Raw genomic sequence first — 27,701 nt, forward strand, 5'->3', positions numbered from 1 at the left:
AGCACTCCCTTTTTCCTAAGAAGTCACTTACTCTTTGTCCCCCTTTTAATGTGCTGCTTTTAACGTGCTATGAATTAGGAATTCAAATGACTGAGCCCCTTAGGATTAGAAACTCAGCGGAGGCGACACATTTGCTGTTCTTTCCTGTCTCCCTCGCTCCATCTGGGTTTGGTGCCCATTAAAGGACATCGTCCCACACCTGGGTCTGCCACTACCATGGGCCTTAGTAGCGATACGTTCCGTGTCCCCTCACTAGTCGGTAACCTAACTGGGGTGACTGTGGGGCCTGTGATGCATTTTCTCTGTATCCTCAAAGCCCAACCCAGGGCCCAGCATACTGTGGATATTTGAGAAGCATCTGCTTAGTGAGTTTGTGAATAGAACAAAGCAAGGTGACCTGGCTGTGCTCAGGGCCCGAGACCGCTGCCTAAGGGTTAAAGGTCACAGGCTTTGGAGGAGGGGCTTCGTGACAGTGTTCACATAGCTCAGAGGTCCTTTAAGTTTCTGAATTCAGCTTTGTTCCAGAGCGCCAAGGATACTAAGACACATCCATATCTAACTTTCCTTTTCAAATTGCCCTTTGTGATAGCAATGTTTAAATCTATTAAAAGAATCAACTATGGGTCCCTGGCATCTCTGTGACCAGGAAAAGTGAAAGTCAGTGGGCACTCATCCATTTGAAAGAGTCTCTGCATCAGAAAGGAATTAAAGGCTGCCCAGGCATCTTACTCCCCTCCACATCCCAAGACACCTGTACTCAGGGCTCAAGATGACTGGACACACACCTGCTTCCCAGCCTGCAGCCCCCTCTGGAATGCTGTAAAAGCTGGCCACATTTCAGGCACCACTTCTGCACCACTCAAAGCGGGGCGTGGTGAGGGTGGGCATTTTACCCTAGTCCAGTTCCAGACTGTTTTCAAACAACACCCTGCCCCGAAGAAGAGCCACCCTAATCCCAGGGAGGAATCTCAGGACACCTGGCTCCTCCAAGGTGACCAGGAACTGCTGCTCCCTCCCAAGGAATTCATGCTCTAGGTCAGCCCTCACCACGGAGTCAGACAAGTGACAATGGGAACACAACACAAGCTGGTGGCAAGCTAGGCAAGCCCCACCCCCTCCCACCACCCCCATGGCAGCACAAAAGATGGAGCCACAGAACACCACGGATGAGAGGCTTAGCCTGGTGCACCAGCCAAAACGCTGAGGGAGCTTCAATAGAAAGAAAATAAACCAAAATGACTTGCAGGAAGCCTGGGGGCGGTCAGGAGAGCCCCTGGTTAAGCAAGTGATGGAGTCGGCACTGAGCCAGAAGCAATGGAATGGCCCCGCCTGGAGACACAGATCAGATCATCTTACGCTTCTCCTGGGCCGACAGCCCCGTGCTGACTTCTTCAGCACTTTGTAAAGCACGTTGATCAAAGGTTCATTATTTTTTATCTGTTCCAAACAAAAAGGCAAATACAACAAAACGTAACAGGTGAGACATCAAATGACATTTGAAGGAGCCAGAATCTGGGGAACTGGCCAGGGGTAGCCTGAAGGAGTATGCGAGGGTTGTGCAGTTCAGCTGAGGAAGTCTCAGTCTGGCTACGCTGCTTCCCAGGCGGGGGACCTCTCCAGACTTCAGTTCCCTCCTCTGTAAATGGGGGTTCATAAGCACTGCCTGATGGATCTTCGCACAGGCCAGTTTATGCGAGAGTGCCGATCTCAGTGCCCATGCCCTCCCTGGCTCTGCCTAGGAGGTGAGGGGGGGCCTCTACTTCTTCCTTCATCCTCCCTGGTCACGTACTATAAGATACCGAATGTTCAGAGTGAAGCATTAGTCTCACCTCTGCCCAACATTTTCCACCTTCGACTCCACACTTCAAAAATGATGTCTTACCAATGATCCCAAAGGCTTCCGGCTCCTTTGAGGGAACATTGTCTCCATCCACAAAGACGCTGCATCCCAACCCTGGCTCCAACACTGGGACCACCCAGGAGCTTTAAAACGTATGGACGCCTGAGTCCTACTCCAAGAGAACCGGGATGTAACTGGTCTGGAGTGGGGCCTGGGATTCTTAAAAGCCCTCTCCTGGAGGAGTCTAATGTGCCGTCAGGATTGGGAACCACTATTCTAAAAGTGGCTCTCAAACTTGAGCAGGCTTCAATCACCCAGAGGGCTGTTAAATATTCAGACTTGCTAGGCTCCACCTCCACAGGTTCCCACTACGCAGCTCTGGGGTGGGACCCAAGGTTTTGCATTTCTAACAAATTCCCAGGAACTGCTATGTTGTTCATTTGGGATCACACTTTGAGGACCACTGCTTGGAAACCATGTTTCTCAGCCATGGCTACATATTAGAAACACCTCAGGAGTTGTTTTTCTTCTTCTTCTAACTTTCTTTTTTAAAGAGTAATATCTGAGTATTACCAACTAAATCAGAGTCTCTAAGGGATAGGATCCAAGCATCCATATTCATTGTTCTAGTTCCTGACCGGGTTAATAATCTCTCCCCAGAATAACAGACCTCAATTTAGTGTGCACAAGAATCACCCCAGCGCTTGATTTTAAAAATGCAGAATTCTGGGCACCACTACCAGAGGTTTTAATTCACCAGAACCCTCTAGATCTGCAATTTTTTTTTCATCAAGCTCTCAGGTGATCCTGAGATAGATAGTGCCCAGACAATGACTTAAGAAATTGCTCCAGAAGCTAACTGGAAACAGACCCTGAACAGAGAAGCCCAGCTCTCAGGCTTAAACAGGAAGAGTCTGAAGGCCAGGCACTCGGCGTCACTGATGACATCCCCCGCCTTTGGGGCTGACTGCAACTTGCTCCACCTAAAAGGCACCACTGCCGGCACCCTCCACCTCACTTTCCCAGCTGTGCTTCCCCGCTGCATAAAAACAATTCAAGCTGTCAACAGCTGAGAACCTGCACACTCCCTTTTCAGACCTGGCTGGGGTGTAAGGTACTGAAGAGCAGAACTTTAATGCCAGAAACACAATTCAGCGAATTCAGCTTTAGGGTGGGCAAAGGACATGGTATACAGAAGAAAGAAGGCAGGAGTGGAGTTAGTCACTGAGTTCATACCCCAGTGCAGAACTCTGCAGAAGTCATCTCTCTGTTACTTGGGTTCCTGGTTAGTAAGGTAGGGATAATAATCCTTATTTGCTCAAAGTTGCTGGGAGGATTAAGTGAAGCAATGAACATCCGGTGTCCAAACATTGCCAGGCAGGAACAGACGCTTAATCAACATGAAATCCCCTCCACCCTGGCACCGCCAAGTAAAATGCCAAGGCAGTAAACATTTCCAGAAAGAACACTAACACAGAGAGTCTTCTAAGAGAGTGGAGCCTGCCTTTATTTGATCACTTGGCACCCCGGCAGGAATGCTCACTTCAGGAGAGCAAACTCCACAACACGCGGGCAAGCAAACACCACCAGCTGGTTCTGAAAGCTGAGTGTCAGCTGATGGGGGTGGAAGCGACATGGACTCTGGATCCCTAAGTCTGTGGGACAAGGACACAGGGGGACTCTAGGTCCCCTAGGGGCAGGGCGACCACCCTTCTCCAGAGAAGTTCACCTTATTCTCCCCACAAGGACCCAGGAGGGACTTCTCACAAGAAGATGGTCACAGTGGGGTGCGTTCATTGCCATCTCCACACCCAGGCTGGGCTCCAGGGCCCGGTTCACTTGTGTCCTCAGAGGCCCTCGTCTCAGGAAGCCCAGCTGGGCTCAGCATCAGCTCCTCCTGTCCAGCGTATCAGAGGCTCTCAAGAGCCATGGGGCCTGAGGGCGTTCCTGATCCGGTCACTCTTCCCATTCAGTGCTCACCTGGCCTCAGCTGCATCCCAGTGATGGGGAGGTCACCACGACCTATGGTGGCCCTTTTAGAGAAGTTTTTCTTCTACTACACTGAAACCTTTCTACTTGTAGCTGCTATCCACTTGCCTTAATCCCCACCTTAGGCCACGGAAGACACATGGTAATATTTCAGAGCTTTACAGACGGTCTCTGTGTCTTGCATGAACTGCCCTTTCCTCCACAACCATCCTGCACTGCAGCTGTGTGGCTGTTGCTGCGTTGCCTGTTTCTGCCCAGTGTGCTTTCCCATTAGGGAACCCTTCCTTCTCTCCACAGGGAGGCTGGGCTGGGACAAAGCGAACCTGGGTGTGCAAGCGGCCACCTTTCTTGGGTGGGAAGTAGAAGAGGGGCATTGTGCCCAAGCCCCTGGAAGGCAGGCCCTGGCCACGTGAAGCAGCAGATTCCCTTCGTGGCTCAGCCGGCTGATGCGGGGTTTAGACCCTGTGAACAAAAGCATCCCATCCCTCCTAATACACTTCTCAGCCATGGTTCTCGCAATTCCTCAGCACCTCCTTTGATTCCAGCCCTTTACTCATCCGAATCCTGAAGTGAGACACCCATCTGGGATCTGAGCAGAGCAGACCCACTGCCTCCCTGATTTGGGTGCCCTGTCCCTTGGAAGGAGGCCAAGGTGGCATGAGCCTTTCTGAATGATGACTCACACACAGCACAAACCCCAGCATCTTCTCCCACACACGTTGCTGGTAAGCCAAGCGTCTCTCACCTAATGGTGCTGTTCATCTGGGGGACTGGTTCTCTAAGAGGAGCTTAGCAACTGGAGTAACAGCTATAAGACCAGGGAAGTTCTGGTATCAACACAGCTGTTTCCCATGACAAACAGTGACAACATCTAATCACTAGTTAATGTCCTGGTCACATTCAGCTCCTAGCTGGTGAAACACCCCAAGGATGCACCTTGCTTGTATCACATCATACATATTTCCTGGCAGATGGACCCCAGTTCAGCTCCGTAAAAGACTTAATGCCTTTGGGTCCACAGTAGAAGCAGCATTTTAAGAGTGGCTGGGAGGCAGGGTGATTAAGAGCACCAGCTTCAGGGTCAGCCCTACACCCAGATACCAGCTCTCCAGTAACTACTAATGTGGCCTTGGCTTTGGGAAAGTCATTTACTTCTCTGAGCCTTAGTTAGTGGGAAAAAGGTAATACCACCTCCCTCAGAGGGCTACAGCAGGGGTTACATAATTTAAGAGAAATAAAGTAAAACGTGGTGACTGACACACATTATACCCTCTACTGCTCTTCAGTTTATGCAGGCAGTCAGGACACGTGAGGACTCCTGGCTCTGCTCTGCTATCCTGTGCCTCAGTTTCTCTCTCTCCCTAGATCCCCTTTAGTTAGCTCAAGTTCTACAATCTTTAAACAAAACAAACCTGAGCTGGATCTTCTCTCTAGATCAACTGTGAGTTTCAGCTATCCCACAAACAGGAATCAGAAGACAGATGTTTCCTGCACCTTCCTTCCTGAAGCCCAGGACAGAAGCAGGAGCCTGGACTACCTGCCTCCACTTCCCCCTGCCCCAGCCATACCACCCTCACCCTCGCTCTCCTTGGCTCCCACTGTTCCCTTCCCTTTAATCTCAACCAACCCAAACCCTTTGGTTCTTTAAGGCGCCAGACACGTGCCATCTCCTCCAGAAGCCTTCCCAGTATCACAGCCCACAGTGATCCTCACCCTCTCAGCTCTGAGCCGGACAGATCTTTGTATACTCATTGCAAATAAATTAGTGTTATTTGGGGATATTTTCTTTCCCCAGCCTAGATCGTTTGGAAGTTTCTCGAGTCCAGAGAGCCTCAATTTTTCTCTTGCATCTCCCTTAGGCTTCTCCAGAGGTGGGTATACCGGGAGTGCTCAGCTTATTAACAGATAATATAAGTCAACTGAGCGATTCCTAATCAAAGGCCCCAATCTTGCCTCAGAGTCGGGAGGCCCCCCATCTGCAGCCTTAGGGCCTGGTGTTCACACCCCTGCTTTTACAAGGCTGGGTGCCGATCTTGGCTGGGTTAAAAACATCTCAAGCCAGGTACACTGGGGGCTGGGAGAGGCATGCCCCCATGGCAGTCACCTGGGTGTCCTTCCACGGGGCACCTCGCCCGCCCTCTTACACCCACAGTTAATTAAAGGTCACATTCCTTCAGTCTATGTCATGGCTCAGATATAAGAAGAGCTTTTCACAGTGGGAGCTTTCAGAGAGCTGTGGGGAAAAAAAACAGCAGCAGCTCTCTTCCAAGCAGAACGTCTCTAGCTTCCACAGCAGCTTTCCTGGGCTTTCTCTGTGCTATGGAGGCTGACTTACAGCCTGAAGCTTCGTCACCTACAGGGAGGGTGTCCATCTCCTAAATGCAGATGGAAGACAACTGCGCCCCTCAGAGCCACATAACTTCATGTGGAACTTGCTCTCCCAGCAACAAAACTGAACAATCCACCAAACTGCTTGTGCCTGAAAACACACATCAGTGACACCCCGTAAACCAAGCCCATCCCCATCCCACTGGAGGCTCTGAAGAAGCCACTGGTTACTATTTGGAGGGAGCCTGAGGTTCTGACCAAGGACAAGAAGAGATCAAGCTCTCATGCCCTCATTCTGTAAGCCAGAGCCCTTACAGCAGAATTCACAAGAAACTGGGAAGAGCCCAGAGTCTAAGACTGTAAGAAATAAAACTCTCCTGAAAGGTACAAACTTCTAGTTATAAAATAAGTTAAGTCATGGGGATGTAATATACAGCATGGTGACTATAGCTAATAATATTGTATTACATATTTGAAAGCCTCTAAGACAGTAAATCTTAAGAGTTGTCATCACAAGAAAAAAAATATTGTAACCAAGAATGGTGATGGATGTTAACTAGACTTGTGATCATTTCCCAATCTATACAAACATCAAATCATCATGTTGTCCACCCAGAACTAATACAATGTTACATATCAACTACACTTAACTTAAAAAGTGAAATTTTCAAAAGCCACAGCAACATAGAAAAATAAAAAACTCAAAAACAAAAAACTCCCTTCTGATGACAGAAGATGTCTTCATTTGGAACCCTTATTTGACGAGACCTGCACAGCCTATGGCTTTGGGCTGGGCTCCAACGAGGCTGACATTGTCAGGAATCTAAGCATCCAAAAGGCAAGGGAAATCAAGACCCCTGCAGCCATTCACCTTTAGGTCCAGGTACTCCAGGTCTTTCTTCAGCTGGAGGTAGGTATCGTCAGCCTTTAAGTGAAGCACAGACAGAAAAAGACAGTTATTAAACACCAAGGGGTCCGTAACTCAGGGCTTCATGTGTAAATCATTCACACTGTGCAGCTTCAGGGGCAAGAGACCACAGCAGACAACAGATCCGGGCCACAGAGGAAGCGCAAACGTCTCAGTGCAGCTCAGAGCCCTTTCAGCATGGTGGGTCCTGTGGGTCCACCATGTGGGGAAAGTCAGTTTGTCCCCCCATTGGCTGGGGGAAATTTGATGTGGAGGAGAGAGAAAGCATGGACAGAGCTAGACAGGTCTACCCGGAAGAGCCCCAGCACTCACCAATGCTCCAGTTCTCGTTATCAAACCTCTGCACTGGCCACTTCACATGCATGAAGCAAAATGACCCCCCGATTGGTGTAGATGGATGCCTGCAAGAGGCAGGGAGATGACCTAGGCGACCCAGAGAGGTTCCCCTATGACCTTGTGTTCCAGAAAGATAAGCACCAGTAGCCGCTACAAGTTCCCTGGAAGTTTTGGCTCCCTTTGCTCAGCATGGAGCCAACGCGGCTGTGTCATGAGCTAGATAAGGAAGGCGCAGGCAGAGCTACCTGCCTGCGTCGTCTCTGACAGCCCGCTGGGTTCTTCAGTATGACTACCAGAAACACTGAGAACAAGGAAAAGATTCTTTGATTTCCTAAAACTTGTGCTTCCCATGTAACAGATCACAGAAGCTAACTGTGAGCAGAGGGGCTATAAAAGCTTAAGAAAAATAGTGTAGGCACGACTTTCTCAGGCGACAAGAGACTTCCCAGCAAGCCAAAGCAAGCCAGGGCTGGGAAGGTGGTCCAAGTTTACAGCTCTGATGTAAAACAGACACGAAAGTAAATAATGTGAAATGCTCAGGCAGTGCTTTTAGGCATGAGAAAACCTGAAGGACCACTGCCGGGGACACCAGTGACTTGCACGATCTTATTTCTGCCCCTAAACTGTCCCCTTACCCATCCTTACTTCCTCAATCAGCCCAGTCCCACAGCAGTAAGAGGGACAGAGCAGAAGAATGTTATTAAAAAATCACCAGAATTAACAATGTAGGATTTCTGCACATGCTCCCTTACATTAGTTCTTCCAAATACATTTCCTGAGTCCCCCAGGCCCCACTAAAACAGGACAGGTAAGGAAGGTGACAGTCTCATCATTCGCGTCATCTGTCCTCTGCCTACTTCTGTGCAGCCTGAAGGGCTCAGCCTCATGTGGACCAGCATCTTCTCTAAGCCGCTCAGGATGCCCGGGGAGAACAACCGCCTGGCCGCTCTTTGAGGAGCACGCCTACAACCCGTCATGCCTTGGAAACAGTTCAGAACACTGTGCCAGACAGGGTGTGGATTTTGGCTCTAGCCTGCCTGCCACTAGCTGAGGGATCCTGGACAAGTCACTTTGCTACCCGCCCCCTTACCTAACCTCTCCCAGGTTACAGTGAAGTTCACCAGGTTGAGGGATGTGAGGACGCTCTGTCAACCAGCAGGGCACTGTCTGGATGAGACAGCCTTCTCCCTCCAGGCTGACGCACACCTCGCAGCATCCCAAGGAGTGCTCAAGGTGGCAACAAGGATGACAGTCAGCACAGCCCTTTGGACATGACCACACACCAGCCTGGCAGTCACTACTCACAGCCACAGAAGCCACAGTTCAGGTTCCTCACGCCACATGCAGCCTCCTCCCCAGCACCAGGGGCTTGGGCCCCAGCACGGCTGCAGTGTCTGGCAGCAGCATCCAGAAGCAAACAGGCGGGGGACAAGGGAGAGAGCCAGACAGCAGGACAGACTAGAGCACGGGCATGAGGGAGCACGGGCCAGCATGTCACTCCCTTGCCCCCGGGGTGGACCCCGGCCCTGAGAGAGCCCACCAGAGCTGACCTGGCAGGTGGGGAAGGTCAGCTGGTGCTGCAGCAACTGGCCGATGGCGAAATTTCGCACACTGGCCAGCTTGGCCTGGTGCTGCCGTAACCGGGTGAGAAGCAGTGAGAGCTCCTCCAGCTGCAGGCGTGTAGACACATCACGAGGAAATTAGCCACTGCAAGAGCACGACGCTATAACTACTCTTCACCCCGGTGCCGGGACAGCACTGATGTGACACCCTGAAGTAATTACTGCGTTAATTCTGTCATTAGGACAAATAAAGGGACTGGCAGAAAAAGCGGCTGCAGGAAGTAGTTTTCTCAGGAAACAGCCACTAGCAATGCAACCTCACCCAGACTCAAGCTCTGAAGACAGTGAACTAATCAAAGCAAAGACCGGGAAGAAAGGACAAGAGCTAATGGGAGAAGAAAACAGGTGGCTGGAAAATGCTGCAGACTAAATGCTGCCCGAAAGAGAAGAAACACCACATTCTCCTCCACTTCCCCCAAGCAATTCTGCTGAACTTGGGAAGGCTCAGTGCCAGTGGGCTGAGCCTGAGCAAATCATTTGACTTCTCTGAGCCTTAGTTTCCTCATCTCTAAAATGGGGTTATAGCTGCCCTTTGGATTGCACCTGACGGGCTCAGGGGAGAACTCTGATGGGATTAGCCTTTCGCAGGCTATACCAGATCATTCACCAGGAGGCGGAGAGGAGGCACTGCTTACCGATTTTCCATGTAAACTGGGAGCGCTGACAGTGTGGGTCATGTAACCCATGGAGGGCATGGAGCGTCGGTCCACGTGAGAGGAGTTCTGCAGTGAGGAGACAAGAAGTCACATGAGACAGGGCAAGGAGACGGGGCTGGGGCCAGAACCTCTGCCACTCACTGCCAGGGCAGCCGAGCACATGGCACTGCACCTCTCTGAGCCTTAGACTCTTCTTCTGTCAAATGGGGATCCATGTCTTTCTCACCAGGTCATAACAACAATAAACTGTGAGAGCCCCTCAGAGAGTTAAAACTTAAGTCAAGTTAGTATAAATAATTGAACTGGCTGAACACAGACATCTTTTCCTGCCTTTCAAGCTGCGAGGAAGCAGACTTCTAGTTGTGTGACCCTGTGCAAGTAACTTCATTTCTTAATGCCTCAGAGTTCTCATCTGTGAAATAGGCATACAGGTATCCCCCTGTTTCACAAAAGTTTGCTTTATTCCACTTTGCTTTTACAGAAGACCACCTTACTACTTCTTCTTGATAACCGAAAGAAATCCAAAGAGGATTTTCACTTTTACAGAAAAAGGTACCTGCCTCTTCACTTTACACCATTTTGGCTTATGAAAGGTTTCACAGGAACACTTTACTTTTAGTGGGGAGGGGGGAGCCTGTAATATGAGCGCCTACCTCATAGGGGTGTTGTAAGAATTGAAGCAAAGCCTTTAGTGCTGCACTCAGCACCTAAATGTTCTGTGTAAGTGCTACCTATCATAATACCAAACTGCTCAAATTTGTGTTCAAACCATGTAAGGCTCCCAGCACCCTAATGCTGGGCCTCCGGAGTCTCACCTTAGTGGTGTGGCCCCATGCCTTCCTGGGAGAACCCCCCAGCGAGATGTCCACACTCCTCCTCTGGTCCGGTGGCTTCACAGTGACCCTCTCTGCTGGCGTGTGTGGCCGCCGGGGTGGGAAGACCCTCGGGGGTCCCGGGGGAGGGATGTCCGAGGGAGATGGAGGCACAGAGATGGAGCGGGGCACCTCTAACATGCTCCTGCTGCGGCCCTGGTCAGTGAACTCCGGGGAGCCGGCACCGATGGGTGCCGTGGGGCTGCCGTGGCGGAACTGCTGGCGCTGCTGCCACTCGTAGAGCTGCCACACAGTGCCATCGCGGTGTGCCCGGCGCTCCTCGCTCGACATCTTCAGGTGGCTGGCTCGGTCCTGCGCGTACTTGTAGTCACTCGGCAGATTGCGAGGAGGGGGCGAAGAGCTCCCTGAGGGGTGTCGGGTGCTCTTGGGAAGAGTCTGGTAGTTTTCTGGGAAGGACAGGGGCTGGCTGGGACCCTGGCGAGGAAGGGTCTGGTCCAAGGGCAGGCTGAGGAGAAAGGAGAGGACAGGTAAGAGGACCAGCAAGGGGTCTGCTAGGCTTCTGGAAACACAGCCAAGTAAAACCACAAAGCCAGGCACGTGAGACAAGCCGGTAAGACCCCTACAGAACAGTCAAAGCAGACACCCAGGACTTTAGTCATTTCTTCCCTTCGCAGCGGAGTCCAGAATCATTTTCTCTATCAACCTTGGAGTGTCAACCCCTCTACTGGGCTGACCTGGCTGTCCTATACCCATCACTTCAAGTGCGGTGTGATTAAACCTGCCCTCTTTTGTTGTCAGTCAGCTCTTCCAATGGGTGTGCATATTTCTAGGAAATGCCTCCTCCCAGTCATCAAGACTTTCCCTAGCGCCAAGTTCTGAAGGTTCTTAAAGGAAGTGGCTGGCATTAGTTCTTTTCTTTCCCTTTTACTCTAGTCCAGTTACTAATTAATTCCCTCCCCCAGACAACTCAGAGACTTTCCTAAGTTTCCATGCCGTACACAGTCAGCTGCTTAGATCCAGTCACTCCTGTGCTTCAAAAACTTCAGTGGCTCCCTGCTGCAGGAGGGGAGGGTACAGCTCAGCGGTAGAGCGTGTGCTTAGCATGCACTAGGTCCTGGGTTGAATCCCCAGTACCTCCATTAAAAATAAAAAAAAAATTAAATTAAAAAATAATAATAATAATAAAAATTAAATTAAATTAAATTAAATTAAATTAAAAAATAAACGGGTATTACCTCCTCCCTGCTGCTTATGCCTGCTGCTTATGGAGTTCAATCTAAACCCCTCTGCCTGGTACTTACAGCCCTCTAGCACTTGACCTCAACCCACCTTGCCTTCCTGCTGTTTCCTCACTGCCCCTCCTACTGGGGCAAGTTGGGCGTTGAGGGTCAAACACTTACGGAGGCATCCCCTCCCAGGTGCACCCCTGCACCTGCTGGGCCCTAATCTTGCCTGGCCTCCTGCACACCTGGGCAAAGGAAACTTTTCGCAGTGGAAAAAGCAGAGGTAGTCTGAACTAGGGTTGAGTCCACCAGCTGTGTGACCCTAGGCAGCTTACCTGACGGCTCTGAGCCTCAGGTTCCTTAACTATAACATGAGGACAGAAACACCTGCCTCATAAGGCTGTCCTGAAGAATAAATGAGACAAGAGAACACAGGCTCCACGCCTGACACGCAGAAAGTACCTTCACCAGTGGGTGCTCCCTCCTGCCTTCTCCTTATTCTCATAATACTGTTCCTCCTTTCCCTCCCTGTATGAGCCCCCCTTGCCATATCACCAAATCTCACTCATTCCCCAGGACACTGGCCCAAGCTTGTTCCACGGAGGCAATGCCACAGCCCTCGGGCTTCCTGCTCTGCCCTGACCTGGTTACTGTACAATCTGTAACTTTTCCAAGGTCCTGTGTTGACGTAACCTTCTCCTATTTGCAAGATGTCTCTTATCCAACCAGCAGGAACTTTGTCTCACATTTTTGTGCTATTGTCCACAGTCAGAAAGTCCTGACGCACAACCAGCCCTTCAGCAAATACTCCGGCACGCAAAAGCTGGACAGGCTCAGGAAAACTACTATGACCAGCCATTTTATTTTCTGAAAGAAAAATTCAGCAAGGAGCCAAGGAGAGAGTCTTATTAAGCCTTATTAAGCCTTGAGAGGCAGCATGATGTAAAAAGACAGGTTTTGGAGTCAGGCCTGGGTTGGAATCCTGACTCCGCCTTCATCTATCAATTTCATCTCACAAACCTTCACATAGTGCTTACCATGTGCCAGACCTTATTCTAAGCCAGCGCTACTCAAACTGTAGTCCGGCAGCATCAGCACCATCTGGGAACTTACTTACATGCAGGTTAGTAAGCCCCCACTCGAAACCAGAAACCCTGGGGGTGGGGGCCCAGCCACCCATGTTTTTAGCTATTCTCTTCCTTTTTTTTTTTTTAATTTAATGAAGGTACTGGGGACTGAACCCAGGACCGCGCGCATGCTAAGCATGAGCTCTACCCTCCCACCTGTGTTTTAACGTGGCCTCCAGGTGGCTGATGTTTGAGAAATGCTGTTCCAGTTGTTTTTAAACTCATCTCATCACTTCCTACCTATAGGACCTCAGGTTAGTGTCTTTTATGTCCTCCCTCTCCTTACTGTAAAATGGGGCTGCGAAGAACCATTTAATAGATTGTTGTCAAGATTAGAAGTGGCTGTCATTCAAAAATGCTAGCCTTCTTCTCCCTTTTTATCTTTATCTTTACAATTACAGGAGGTAATTTTAAGATCTCTTCAGCCCAGACTTTCCTGGCTTGTCTGCTTGCCACCAGGTGGCAGGGTTTGCTATTGATTTCCCAAAGACAGAGAGAAATATGTCTCTGAGGAAGGGGCCGTGCCTGACTCCTTAAACAGCAGTGCTGGCAGCGGCAGAAACCAGGCTGGGGCTCCCCCAACGGAGATCACGACTTTACCATCCACTGTTCACTCTGCCTGAAGCAAAATGCCAACCACGCACAGCACGTCTTAGCCACACTCCCACCATACCGCCCACAGTCTGGCGCTGCCGCCCACTCCTCGTTTTGCCAGTCATGCCCAGACGGTACGAGCCCCCAGGGGAGCAGTACTACAAAGCCCTCAGCTCATCCTCTAGCCTGCGCCCTCCACTTATGCACTGCCTGCCATCCCCCCAGTGCTGGCCATCTAGGGGTGACCCCAAAGACCCCAGTGCAACAGTGAGCCCTGGTGCCAGAGACCAAACCATGGTAACTAGCGGACGATGGAGGGAGGGACACAGGCGGTAGGGTTGTAAGATGAGGTAAAGGTCCCCTTGGGAGCATGCAGGAGCTGCTCTGTCCCTGAGAGCAGATCCACTGGCTGGCCCCCAACCCAGCCTTATCTAAAAAGAAGGCTCGGGGTCTCCTGCCCTCATACCCAGCTCTGTGCCATGGGGCCTCCCTGTTCCAAAAGGCACCAAACAGGATATTTTGATATAGCCACTATAAAATGGTCATATTGAAATGTGAAATCAATTTTTATAACCAATTACTTATGCAGTAGATAGTCCACACCCAAACTTCCATATCAATTGTGGAGGAATTTCACATTCTACTCTGTTCCTCATGGTAACGTTTGCATCCCTGACTCTGCCCCTACCCTTGCCATTTTACTTTACAAGTATGCATTACATTAAACACCAGGAAAAAATTAGAAGGCTAGAATTTCAAAACAATCTCATAGAATGTGGTAAGATTCTAAGTGTATATCAGTCTGTCCTCCCAAACCACCATTCTAAAGGAGCTTAATAAAGTAAAATATATACATCTCCAAGTACTAAAAGAATAGTTAGAAACAATGCCCTGTGTGGTCTAGAGCCGCAAATATGAGATCATATTACAGTTCACATAACCCTCCTTCCAGTGTGTACCGTGCTCCATCTAATGAAATCAGCACTGTCTCAGTCCCACAGGGCAGGGATATCCCTCCTCTGTATTTTCACAGAGGAGGTTCCTTTGTTAAGCAGCCAGATATACTTAAAACTTGACTGTAAGAAATTACAAACTCATCTTTAAGGAAAAAAAAAAAGATAACTCTGGGATGCAATATCCAGCCCTTCCCAGATACAAGTGAATGATCGGAGACTGAGCACTCTCCTTCCTCACAGACTGACAGCTTTCTTCTCCAAAGGGTCATCTTCAATCCCTTTTACTTCTCAGCCCACTGAGAACAGCTTCTACCACTGGACTGAAATTCCTCTCACTGAGTGCTCAAGGCCAATGAACTGTTTTCACCTAGAGACCTAATGTCACCCTGTCCCTTAGATAAGAAAGGCTCAAACTCCCATCTCACATCCTAGGGACAGTCCAATGCCTTCCCCAACCACCTTTATCTCCTTGTACTTGACCTCTCATCCTTCAGCTCCCCAATTTGCTCCCAGCCCCAGTTATGTGTAGCAGAGTAACGCAGGGCTGTGGGCTGCCAGAAAGTTATGTAGAGACACTTCCCAAACACAACTTACAACTGCCTATCAGTTTCACAGCTTTTGAGAGTCCTTTCTGCCCCCCTGCCACAAAGGGTTTCTCACTGGCCATGCCATCTTTCTGGTTCCCTTCCACCCCCACCTCCCCCTCCCATTACCCTGCCTCCTGACTTCACTTCAAAATTCTAGCTCTGTTAAGGTCTGCCCATCTGAGCCCATCAAGCTCAGGGGAACCAAGGCCCCTGCTACTGGGCATAAGACCAGCAGAGACCCCAAGGTTCCAAACTCCTTTGGTGGTGCCCAGCCCCCTCAGAAGGCACCATCCCCAGGCAGCATCTCATGCTGCCAACTGGACTCCTTCCAAATGAAACTCCCTTACACTCTGGTTTTCCTCCTCCGTCTCCCACTAGACTTCTATGTGGAGACTCTGCTTTTGCCCACCCCCTTGGGCTGGGGATCCTCAGGGTTCTGCCTTTGGCCCTCTGCTATTGTTCTCTCTAAGCTAGGAATTCTCAACCCTAACTGCATGTTAGGACTGCCAGGGGTAGGGATGTTTTGAAAACTCCTGATCCATCAGAATCAGATTTCCTGGCACAGGACCCAGGCCTCAGTAAATGTCAGACATCTCTCATATATTGGTATCATCTGGGGGGCTTTTAAAACAGACTGGTTCCTTCCTTGACCTTGCCCCAGACCACCTATATCAAATTCTCTGCGGCAAAGCCTCAAATGATCAAACCGTGCAGCCAAGATGGAGAATCACAGCTCTAAGCATTCAACCCTGGGTGATCTCAACTACTGCCAGGACATCAGCTACCACCTCCAGGGCAATAACTTCCAAATCTCTCTGTGATCTGAACCCACATTCCCTATAACATACCGGTTACCTCCACCTGGCCACTCTATGGGTACCACATTCCTCTTCAAGCTCATTTCTCTCTCCCATGCTCACATCTTTCACAGCACATCGACCCATTAATCAAGTCACACTTGAATGTTAGCCTCAACTCCACCAGTGGCTCTCCCAACCTTCTAGTCCTGGATAAATCATTTTACTAAGCCCTAAACCTACCCAATCTCAACATCCATGCATCTATCCCTCTCCTCCTCATAAACTGCTTTTGTTTAGGTCTCCCTCCCCTCCTACCCAAAATATGACTACCTCATATTTGAACATGTTCTCTTCCCAGACTTTTCTCCATTTAACCATCTTCTATATGGTCACCAGAGCAAGCAGTTAACCTAGCATAGCAATTTTCAGTGAGGATATGGGAGTGGGGAAACAGGAATACTTTTGGTGGGGTAGAAACTGAAACAGCACTTTTGGAGGTCAATTTTGTAATATCTATCAAAATTAAAATCACATATATCCTTCGACATAATCATTCCATTTCAAGTAATCTGTTCTTCAAGTATACTTGGACTTGTGTGCGAAGATGACTGGGCAAGGAAGGATATTCATTGCAGCATAGTTTGTAACAGCATATGTTTATAACCAACCTAATTGTCCATCAATAGGGAAATGGTATAAAGAGCACTGTAGATTCATACAACGAAATACTTTGCACCATTTCAAATTAATATATCTATATGTGCTGATATGGAAAGATAATCAAGATATATTAAAATATCTGTACACATATATATTTACTGACAATATTAAGTGAAAAAAAGCAAAATGAAGAATATGGGGTTTTTGTTTTGTTTTTAACACAGTGGCCTGTGTTTTAACCTAGTGGTCTCCTAGTCTGCCCCACAACAATGTCTGTCAATTGCCGAGGGGGTTTCCCATGTGAGTTCTTCACCATCATCCCTTACAACTGCCCTCCAGGACCAGATTAAAGAAGTTACACAACCCACACGTGCACAAGAAAAAGAGGCCCCACCCACTGAAAAAGAAGCCTAGGCTCTTCCCCTTGGAGCACTACCTTCTCCAGAGCCCGCAGGTGGAAGGCCTGGGCCACACAACGGGGAGAATGAGGGGGGCACCTCAGAGCAGGTGTGTCAGGCCTGTGGCCAATGTGGCCTGAGCTCTGGGACATCCACTGCGCCCCTCCAGCCGCGGGGGCTTTCTGAATGCACCGTGGCTTTGCTATCTCTTCTCCAGTCCACGGTTTGTTTTAGAAGCCTGAGGATGGTGAGGGGAATGTGCTGTCTTCACAGTGAGGACAACACACAGTGGCTTCTGGGGACAATGGGGAAGCTGAGTGACCCTGAGTTCTTCCCATTCATAAATGTGTCCTAATTGATCTAAAATTATAATAAAACACAGATGGTGCTTTGCACAAAGCAGGAGATGCATGCCTCTAAATAATTAAAATCACTTCTTAAAGGAATGGGTATGATAAAGGCCAATGTCAACAGTGCCTGAGCACTTCTCTACGTGCCTGGAATTAAACATGGATCTGTATTACTCCAGTTGCTACAAATGTTTCCTGGATGCGGAGAAGTAGCCAAGCAGAGAAGATCAGTTACTGTCCCCTGGGTTTCTCTAGGGAATGGGGAAGCCCTGGATATAATCTGTGTGCCCTGGGCAGGTTCCCTCACTTCTCTAAGCCCCAGTTTCTTCATCTATAAATTGGGGCCACCACCCTTCCTTGCAAGGGTGTTGCAGGGATTTATGGAGATAACGGAGGTAGAGAGTTTAAGGCCAGCATGTACCAGCACATGCTGGGTAAGCGATGGCTAGTGTCATTGTGTCATTATGCTCATTAGTAGCAGTGACGTGAGTCTCTTACTGACCTCCTGCTGTCCCCCTTCTGGGCCTTCGCCCACTGCTCCACCTGGGCCAGGCTGCTCTTCCTCTGACTGTGCTTTTCAGCATTGGTCCTGGGAGGAAAGGCTCGCTGGTACCCGCCAGTCCCGTTCTGCTCTCCCGGGCCATACGTGGCAGGCAGCACACCGTTCTTCTCCGCCCGCTGGGGCTGAGCCTGCTGGCCCCTCGGGCCACTGGGTAAATCCACGAACAAGGCATCTTCCTCAGCTGGCGAGTATGGGGACCTGGACTTGCTCCTGTCCCGCTTGCCCTCCAGTGGGTCCCTCTGGGGGCGGTACCGATCTTCCTCCTGCTCCCGCCTCTCGAATCCGAAGGACTCCTCATGGCTGCGATGCGGACAATCCCTCGTGTGCCCGGGTCCCACGCGGCCACACTCCCGACAGGACTCTGCGTGATTGGCCTGGGGGACCGCCTGCCGCTCCACTTTATCCACGTCCCTGCAATGACAGCAGCACATTCAACTAGCTCCAGACAGCACGGCTGCAGCCACGACTCCCCAAAGGACACACTTTATATTCTAATTACCTCCAGGCCTTTGCATGGCCTTGTCCCTCTGCCTCAAGCCCATTTTGTGCCTAGTCCCTTACTCTGCTGGTCTAACTTCTACTCCTTTGGGATCTAGCTTAAATGTCACCTCCTCCAGGAAGCCACCCACCCACACACACATCCCCAGTCTAGATCAAGATCTTAGCTGACTCCACTGTCACACTAATCACACTGGATCATAACTGTGTGTTTACTCAACTAACGCCCAGGTAGACTATGACTTCCTTCAGGCCAGAGGCCCAGCTGGCCATTCACAGTATGCCCAGAACATCTCTGCAGTGACAGCACAGGACAGAAGCCCTATAGATACCATTGAACAAATAAATGGTACATGCGACATTCTCACGCTTTTCCTCTTTGCTATTTTTGCACCTGTCTGTCTCGGGCAGGCCAGCTTGAATAGAGGCTCCTGAGCCCAGGGTCTCTCCCACTGGCATCAAGCACAGCCCAAAGTGCAATGAGCAACACAATTACATTCTTCCAAGATAATAAGCAGAGAACTGGCAGCAACCTCTTTATATGACCACTTACCTATCTCATCAGGGAACTGCTCCAACAGGAACCCAAAAGAGCACTGACCTAACAACAGTTCTCTGCAGTATTATTAGTCAGATTTCAGAGATAAGGAAACTGAGGTACAGAGAAGATAAATGATTTGCCCAAGATCATACTGTCGGAAAAGAGAGGCACCGGGGCTTGACCGCAGGCAGATGCCGAGCCCAAGAGCCTTAGCTACTGTTCTCTGCCAGTGCTCCACACACACGTCCTCGGCCTACATGTGCAGACCTGGAAACGGCAAAGGAGGATGGGGTGGGAGTGACAGGTCGGGATGGCAACTGAGGCTAAAGAGCTTCAGGGCCACAGCGAAGAACTCCCCTCTCATGACTATCTCCCACTGGAAGCTACCCGCTGGGTCACACCCTGGCCAGGTTTTCGAAGCTTTATAACCTGGTTGCTCCAATTGTGAGACCAAAGTAACCATACCCTCTTGTTATTCCCACCCCAAAGATAAACGGAAAAGGCCACGCAGGGAAACAAATATGCACTTAAATGGGTGATATTAAAACTGAAGGGAAAAGAGGGTTTCTTCAATAGTATCTCAGCCCAACCAGCTGTAACGGGGATTTTTCTTTCTTTACCGATCAGCTTCCACGTGTTCACTGAGCACCTATACGTCCCTGCTGGGATGGGCGCTGGGGGGCATAAGAAAGCAGTGGAGAAAATAGCTGCTGCTGTCAAAGCCAAACGCCCTTAAAGTCCAATTTACTCACAGTAACCACACTTAATACTGTTCTCACAAGCTGACCCTAAATCATGGATTTTGCTGTCTCTTCCAACCTTGGAGCTAATTTATAACTATATATCTTAGTCCTTACTTTGTGTGTACATATGAGCGCAGACACCCCCGATACATGTCAGTGCATCCTAAAAATAAAGCTGAGAATGATAAATCCTTTTCTCAGACTGACACCAGCATTTCCTCTCAAACAAACCTTTAGAGGGCAGGTAAAAAAATGGCAGTCTGCCTGCCACCTGGCAGCTTTCTAGGCCCCAAAACTTGGGGTTATGAACATCTCCTATTTCCATAGCCGCTGGGACTTTCATAAGATGCTTTTAGGCCCTAAACGTTGTTCAGGCTAAGGCAGCAGTTAAGAAAGGTGAAGGGAATGATCTCCACTTCCCCACCTTACCTGACTTAAACATTTAACTTACTAGGTCACAGGATTTAAGACAAAAATATTTTTTGGTTCTCTTCCTGTCTCCTTTACATTCCCACCAATGTAACATACGACTTCTAAAACCAAGAGACCTGTTACAAAATAGATTTGCTATGCTCGATGTAGCACAATGGTGGGAAAGAATGAAGTACCCCCTCGGCTGTGACTGTTCCATCCAGAGAAGGTGGCCGTGCAGGGCACTGATGTTCAGCTATGACAAGACAAGCCCTTCTTGTACAGGTCATTACTGTCATTGTGAGCAGCTGGAATCAGTGATGTTCAAAACCACAGGGAATTCCTGACACTTGGTGACCATTTTGGCCAGATGTGTCTCTTCTCAAGCATCACAAACCCAGAGGACATAGGTTTAGAGCCAGTCAGACCTGGATTCAAGAGTTGGCTCTAGCCCATATAAGCTGGGTGACCTTAGGCAAGTCCCTGACCATTCTGGTCTCACATTCTGCATCTGCAAAATGGGAACAAACCTCATCTTCTTGGGTTGTGAGGATGCAAGATGACGCTCAGGAAGCGCACAGCACCATGTCTGGTGCACAGCAGGCCCTCAAACACAAATGTAACAGCTCCCAACATCTATTCTCTTCTTCCTTGCCCCAGTTTTTCCAAAGCAACAATAAACCTAACAAAAACCTCACACTTCCTAACTTCCCTTGGAGCTGAGGGTGATGGTGTAACATAAATCTGGATAACAAGACATAATGCAGAAATTGCTGGGTGGGTCTTTCAGGAAAGTCTTTAAAAGAAGGCATGCTTAGCTGGCTTAGCTAACCCTTCTCTTCTTCCTGTCTGGAATTCAGACATGCTGGACCGCAAGGCGACAAAAAGGAGGACAAAAGCCACTTGCCAAAATCTGGGTAGAAAGTGAGAGAGAGTTCGGTCCCCGATAGTATCATGGAGCTCCCATACCAGCCAGAACTAACTCTGGCTTCCTGTTCGTAAGAAAACTAAAACACAATCTGATCTCGCCATCCTTAGTCGGGTTCTTCTATTCTGAGCAAGCAAACATAAACCCTAAATGATATAAAGGGTGAAGCTTATCATTAGCAGGGACCGGGCCCCTCCATTTTCAGCACATCACAGCAATGCTGTGCACCTGCTTAGAGCAAATCCTTGTCTTCCCCCGCAGTGGGAGGAGCATGTATCTCAGACTGAGGATACTTCTCTCTTATTCCTGTTCTTCACAAGAGCTTGGAAGTTAACAGAACATACCAAGCAATTATACACTGATTATTATTTTATTCTGCCTCCAAAGCCTTTATCTCACCAGGAAATAAGGAATAATATTTACTTTCATCTTAATGTTAAACACACCCACATACCCCACACGCATGAAACCTCACTCAGGCTTGGGCGAGAAGTGGAACGGCAGCGTGTAGGGGCTTGTTAGGACCTTGGTCCTGTTGGCACACGCAGCCCCTGTCTCAAGCCCACTGGAAGACCTCTCCCTACCCACCATACCTAAATGACCACGCATTCGAATAACCCAGGAACAAGGGTCAGGCCACTGATATCCTTGGAGAGTTTGGTCTGAGCCAGGTCAGGTGGCAGAAGTCTCGCCCTGGAAAACCAGCTCAGCCTATGCTAACAGACGCCTAGTCCTCAGCACGGACCCTTGGTCTGAGGAGGACAGTGGGCTCGAAAGCCAGAACCCATGCTGGGCACAGTCCACACACTTGTACAAAAGGTTGATGGGAATAGGCCCAAAGCTTCTAGAGAGTTCTAAGACAGGCCTGCTCACTTAAATTAATTCCTAGATTTGAGGAAGGAAATGGCTGGAGAGACATGGGGACAGGGGCTGGTTTCTTCTTTTCCCAGACTTAAATAGGGCAGTCCCCCTGGGACGGGGGAAGACATCCAGCTACTGTTCATGCCCTGCTCTAAATTAACAACAGGGGGCCTGCCATCTCTGGCCACACACTCCCTAATTCTCCAGGCTGCCCTCCACCAGAGAGGAGTGAGGCTGAGGGATTCATGAAACACCAGACAGCCAAGCTGAGGCTGTCGCTCGCCTCAGCACGCAAAGCGGCTACTGGAAAAGTCCCTTGTGAAGTGTTAAGGAGCTGACAAACCAGACAAAGCAGCAAGGAAAGATGTGTAATGGCTGCCAGGCCTCCTCACCCTGTCCATTCCTGCCTGGAGAATCCTCCCCTCTTCCTTCCACCTGGGTACGTCACACTCAATGGTCACAGCCCAACCTGAGCCAGTCTGGAGTCCTGGCACGTGCCGAGTTCACTCAGTTTCCATCTCCCTGTGGCAGGTACAGTCTGGGTCATTTACTTTTTGTGGCCAATGCCTGGTCACTGTATGCTGGGTCCTACTGTGTGCCAGGATCTTGACATAGACCTATTCCCTACAATCTTGCAAGGTCAGTACTGTGAAGCCCAGGGAGGCTGAGGGCAGTCCCACGCGTACCAGATTACTCACAATAAATTGCCCCTCCTGAAGGACAGGGACTCTGGCAGCAACAGCCATCGCTGAGCACTTAACCAACTGCAAAACCCTGAGCTAAGCACTTTAAATATGTTACCTCTTCTTATCATCGCACAAAGCTAGAGATATTATTCTTTCATCATAGGTAATGAAAGTGAAGCCCAGAGAGGTTAATCAATTTGCCTTGGGTCATGCAAGCGGTGACAGAAGCAGGGCTTGAATTCCATCTGGTCCAACTCCAAAGCTCCGCACCTGGGCTGCAAACATGTCTACAAATGGCTTCTGTCAAGGGTCCAAGGGGCTTGTCCAACCTCAGGTGTTGTCCTGCCACTCTTTAGCCAAAGTGATCAAGGTTTGGAAGACCAAAGATTTCGTTCTCTGAAGAGAGTGCAGAGAGCCAGAAACGTGTGAGCCACTTCAGAGCAGGCTGATTCCTACACATCAATCCCACTACAGTGCTTGGATTGCTCTTAGACATTCTGAGTCCTTTTCCAAACATCTTAGAAGTAGAAGTTCTGTTCATCCATCCAACCACCCATCTGCCCAGCCAGCCAAACATCTAAGCACCCATCCATTAACTGAGCATTTCCTATGTGCCAGGCACTATGCTCAGTGTCAAGGAACTTACCGTCTAGCAGAGGTGACAATGTGTCAACACAACTTTAGCATAAAAGTTCTCTGCATAAGGAACGACAGAGTGCTTCAAGCAGGGGCATCTTAACACACGGAAGGTCAAAGAAGGAAGAAATAACATGGAGGCTAAGAATGAAGGATGTGTTGAAGTTGTCCTAATAAGGGATCCTGGGCCTCCTGAGATGGACCTCTATCTGTCTTCCAGAGCTCGTCACAGTCTTTTCTGCCCATTGCTAACTTTAATGCAGCCACAACTCCCCAGCTTTCTGTTTCCTGAACTAACCAAGCTCATTCTTGCCTCAGGGTGTTTGTAAGTGCCATTCCTTTTGACCAGAATACTTTTCTTCAAAGTTTTACATATGCAACTTGCTCGTATCAATCAGGCCTCACCTGCACATCTTCCCCATACAGAGGCCTCTCCTGACCACTCAAACAAAAGCAGCTACTCCCGGCCTCTTAGTGCCTTCCCGCCCCATCATTCCATATGATCACTTCATGCACTGATCAGAAAAGAAAACCATCTTGTTGATTTGTTTGCCTGTTTACAGCCTGTCTCTCCTACCTTCACTCAAGAATGCATGGAGCTTTGCCTCTCTCTTGAAGACTGCTTTACTTCTCAGTATCTTTAACGGTGTCTAATGCACAATATGCCCTCAGTAAATATCTGTAGAATAAAAGACTAAATGGATGAATGCACAGACAAATGCACCCAATTCAATAATTTGAGCATGGCTGGGGCAGACAGGATGGGGAAGACAAGACGTGAGCCAAAGGCACCTGCAGGAGCCAAACCCAGACAGGGATCAAAAGCCCTACTAAGGAGATTGGATTTTACTGCAAAGGTGACTAGACTATAAATTCCTTCAGCCCCATGACAGAACTGTGTGATGCCAGAGACCAGAGAGGTTTGAAAACTGAAAAAAAGAGTTAAGTGGTCTTCCGACAGGCCTCCTATCTGAACTGCTTGTCAGTTTTGTGAGCTGTAATGACAGGCTGACCTCCGTGCTCAATGCTTTAGCTTGTTCGGGAGGACAAGACATCCTTAGACAAGAGAAAGAAAAGCGGTTCAATGGGGGGAACTTGGAAGACACATTTCAAGGAGGCTGTAGAGAATCAAAACCCAGACTCTCAAGTCCAGCAAGTGGAAGAATGTGGAAACAGGGATTCAAGAACGAACCCAACCCAGGGCTCTGGCAGGGGTGCTTGGTGCCCGTCACAGTGTGGGGTGTGGTCTCAAGAACATGTGTCTATTGAGGGAACCTGAAGCCTGTGTAGGAAGCGAGAGGACGGAGGGAGGAGGTGCAGCGAGGGTGCTCGGCTCCCTCTGGGGTCAGAGGAGTGATGCAGGAAGAGCTGGAGGGGAGGAGCGAGGAGCAGGCCAGGGGCCGGGGCTGCAAGGAGCCTGGGCTGTGGGGCCACACGCACACTGCTGGGGGACGGGCACACCCCGGCAAGGGAGACAGTCTGATGTGCTCACGGGAGATTCACCATCAATGTAACCCAGGGGATTAACGATGAGACTGGAAGATGTAAAGAAAAAAGGCCCAATGACATTGTTAAACCAGTCCCTATGGAAGCTAGCATACCTGACATGGAGTGCCTACTATGTCTCAGGCATGGTAAGTAAGCACTTTGAACATCCATTGAATTTAATCTTTGCAACAACCCTGTGAACCAAAACTGAGGTTTAAAAAGCATACCTAGATTGCACAATGACTCAGCCAGAAAGCAGTAGAGCTGGGACATGAACCCAGGTCCATCTGACTTCATAAACTCAACTCTGGCAGGAGATGCTTAAGGCAAAATAAGTCGATACAGCAGGAAGTGTCCTGGACATTGGTTGTCTGCACCCCCTTTACCACATCCCACCAAGTCACTTCTTTCTCTGCCCACAGCCCTAATGTTACTTGAGAATCTACCCTACCTCACTCTCAGTCCCCATGGTCTGGTTCTCAGAAGGGAAGTAGGTATCCCAAGCCTGTGTCAATCAGCACACGCATCCCCTGGCATGTGATGTGAGGTACAAATGGGCCCTGAGACTGTTTGATCAGAATAGATCTCAGAGCTTCTGGACAAGACTTTGGCTTTTTCTTGCTGGACTTGAACTTGGATGATGTGAGTCTAGGGCTACTGTACCTATCTTGCCACTAGATCCTAGATCTGCCAGGGACCGCCACATAGAGTTCAAGAAGGAATCCAGCCCAAGTGGGCAGAGTCCAGAGCCTGAGAGAATGACATGTAATGATACAGCCTTCACCTTGAACCTAACTGTTTCTAAAGCTAGATCTATCCTGAATTTTTCAGTGACATGAATCAGTAAGTACCCCCTACCCTTTAAGGTAAATTTGTCTTCATTTTCTGTTACCTACAATCAGAAATCCTAATATACCACATCCATAAAGAAAGCATCTGTCTGTAAGAATAAAGATGGAAGATTTGGGGTGAGAATCAGGGAGGGATGGAACAAAAAGCTACTGTTGATGGGGGGGGCACCCATGTAACAGAGATGGAGGTTTTCCAGTGCAGATCTCAAACACGGAGGAGAGGCAAGATGCAGTCCTGCCTGATGAATAATTCTAACTAACCAAATGTCTGAACATCTTATTCCGGAAAAATAGAACATTTAATAAGTCTAGATTTTCTTGGTTGATAATTTCATCTCTCAAAAAGTAAAAGGGAAATGCTATTCTGCTTTTAGTCTGAGTCAGAAGGTAGAACAAGTTGGGTTTTTTTGTTTGGTTTTTTTTTTTTAAAGAAGGATCTTTGGCAAAGATGATTATAGGATTTTAAGAAATTATTAAGAGCATAGTGAGAATACATTTTAAAAGTTCAGAAAAAAGCTAGTGACAGTACAATGGCCTGAGATCCTAAAAGGGAAGGCAGCCCAATGGATAAGAGAGAGGGAGTCCCTCTAAAACCAAAATCTGATAATTACAAAATCTGCAGGTAGGAAGAAGTAAAAAAAAAATTTTAAACCCTAACCTCGGCTAGCAAGTTCATCCTGAATTCTGCAAGGTAGACACCACTTATAAATTAGAGCACTTTTTCCTGTTAAGCCTGATCTCATACTCCAGCTATCTTTGACCCAGTGCACTCGTCAGGCACGATGAACTGAGCAAAGCTGGGGCTCAAGAGTGAAGCCATTGCCACTGCTGGTCGGAAGAAACCAGTGTAACAACACAGGGAGCTCTCAGAACTCTCAGTATAAAAGGACACAAGAAGTGCATGTGGGGCAAAAATCAAGCACAAATCCAGTGGAATGGGCCCACATGAACGATGGCAAAAAGGGTAAAGTCTAGGGGGAAGGGCATAGCTCATGGTAAAGTGCATGCCTAGTGTTCATGAGGTTCTAGGTTCAATCCCCACTACCTCCTCTATAAATAAATAAATAAATGAATAAATGAATGAATGAATGAATGAATGAATGAATAAATAAACAAACCTAATCCACCCCCCCACCAAAAAAAAAAAGACTGAAGTCCAGAAGCAACTGAGGTTTGTTTATTTACATCAAAGCAGAACAAACCAAAACTTTCTATTTTCTAAGAATTAAAACAAAGGAGGGGAGAGCTTTAAAAAAAAAATTCGAGACATAGGCATCTCTGCTTGGGAAGATGACATAGCACAAATTCTTTAACTTCTGGATTTAGTTCCATATCTTCACCAAGATGACTGGCCTTCACCATGAACAGGAGAACAACCTTGGTTAAGAGAGACTGCAAGTCCAAGACGGGGAGGAAGATGGGAAAAGCCCAGCTGTCAGCACCCCAGGGACCCTGGAGATGGGCTCAAGAAACCTCCCAGTTGATCTCTGAGGAATCCAAGAGGACAGAGAAAATGCCGGAATACTACAGACTGACAAACAGCATCCTCATTTTCAAAGGAAGGGAAAAACAGATTCTCTTAAGTCACAGGACTGGTGAGCCAGAGAACCTACCACCAACCTCTGCAATAGGCTAAGCTGCATTCCTGACTGGGCAGATTTCAGCACATGTAGTAAAGGAAGCACAGAGGAAAAGTAAGCAACTCAATAGAAAAATGGACAGAGAATAGGTACCAGTAATTCACTGAAGAGAAAATACAAGCAGCCAATAAATAGAAAAGGTTCCCTACACCTCAGAAATACACATTAAAATAACCAGATACCATCCATCTACACAGCAGCTCAGCAAAAAATGAAAAAGACTGATAACATCAACTGTAGGCAAAGATGTGGGGAAATGAGTACACTCACCAGTGAAATATACAACTTTCTTTAAAGGGCGGTTTGGTGGTATTGATTAAAATTAATAATGCACTGTATATTGACCCAGCAATCTGAAAGCCTCACACATGCAGAGGTTTATAGACGGTTTTTCATTATATGACTATTTATAACAGTAAAAAAAGGACAAAAAAATAAACTATCTAAGGTGTGGCACATGCTTAAATATATTATGGTACATCTACACTACAAAATACCATACAACAGTCAAAAATAGTATCAGCCCATATATACTGATACAGGACGGTTTTCAAGATCAATATCATTCATGCTATTAAAAAAACCAAAATAACCCTTATACGGTATAGCACAGGGAAATATACACAAGA

General features: G+C 48.5%; 1 protein-coding gene across 16 annotated transcripts in view; it reads right to left on the reverse strand.

Annotated features, from left to right (window-relative positions):
* The window catches only part of PLEKHA7 (pleckstrin homology domain containing A7), a 195,089-nt gene that overhangs the window by 32,025 nt on the left and 135,363 nt on the right, over nt 1-27,701 (reverse strand). For all 16 annotated transcript variants that reach the window (XR_012076601.1, XR_012076599.1, XR_012076598.1 and 13 more), the window contains 4 exons: nt 17,730-18,200; nt 10,515-11,037; nt 9,679-9,765; nt 7,029-7,082 (listed from right to left, as the gene is read on the reverse strand). Coding sequence is in view for 13 of the 16 variants with exons in the window: in XM_072969604.1 (XP_072825705.1) it covers nt 7,029-7,082; nt 9,679-9,765; nt 10,515-11,037; nt 17,730-18,200 (1,135 nt within the window). In the remaining 3 variants the exon portion in view is untranslated. The remainder of the gene's footprint in view (nt 1-7,028; nt 7,083-9,678; nt 9,766-10,514; nt 11,038-17,729; nt 18,201-27,701) is intronic.

The sequence above is a fragment of the Vicugna pacos genome, chromosome 10, assembly GCF_048564905.1.
Source record: "Vicugna pacos chromosome 10, VicPac4, whole genome shotgun sequence".
Classification (NCBI taxonomy): Eukaryota; Metazoa; Chordata; class Mammalia; order Artiodactyla; family Camelidae; genus Vicugna; species Vicugna pacos.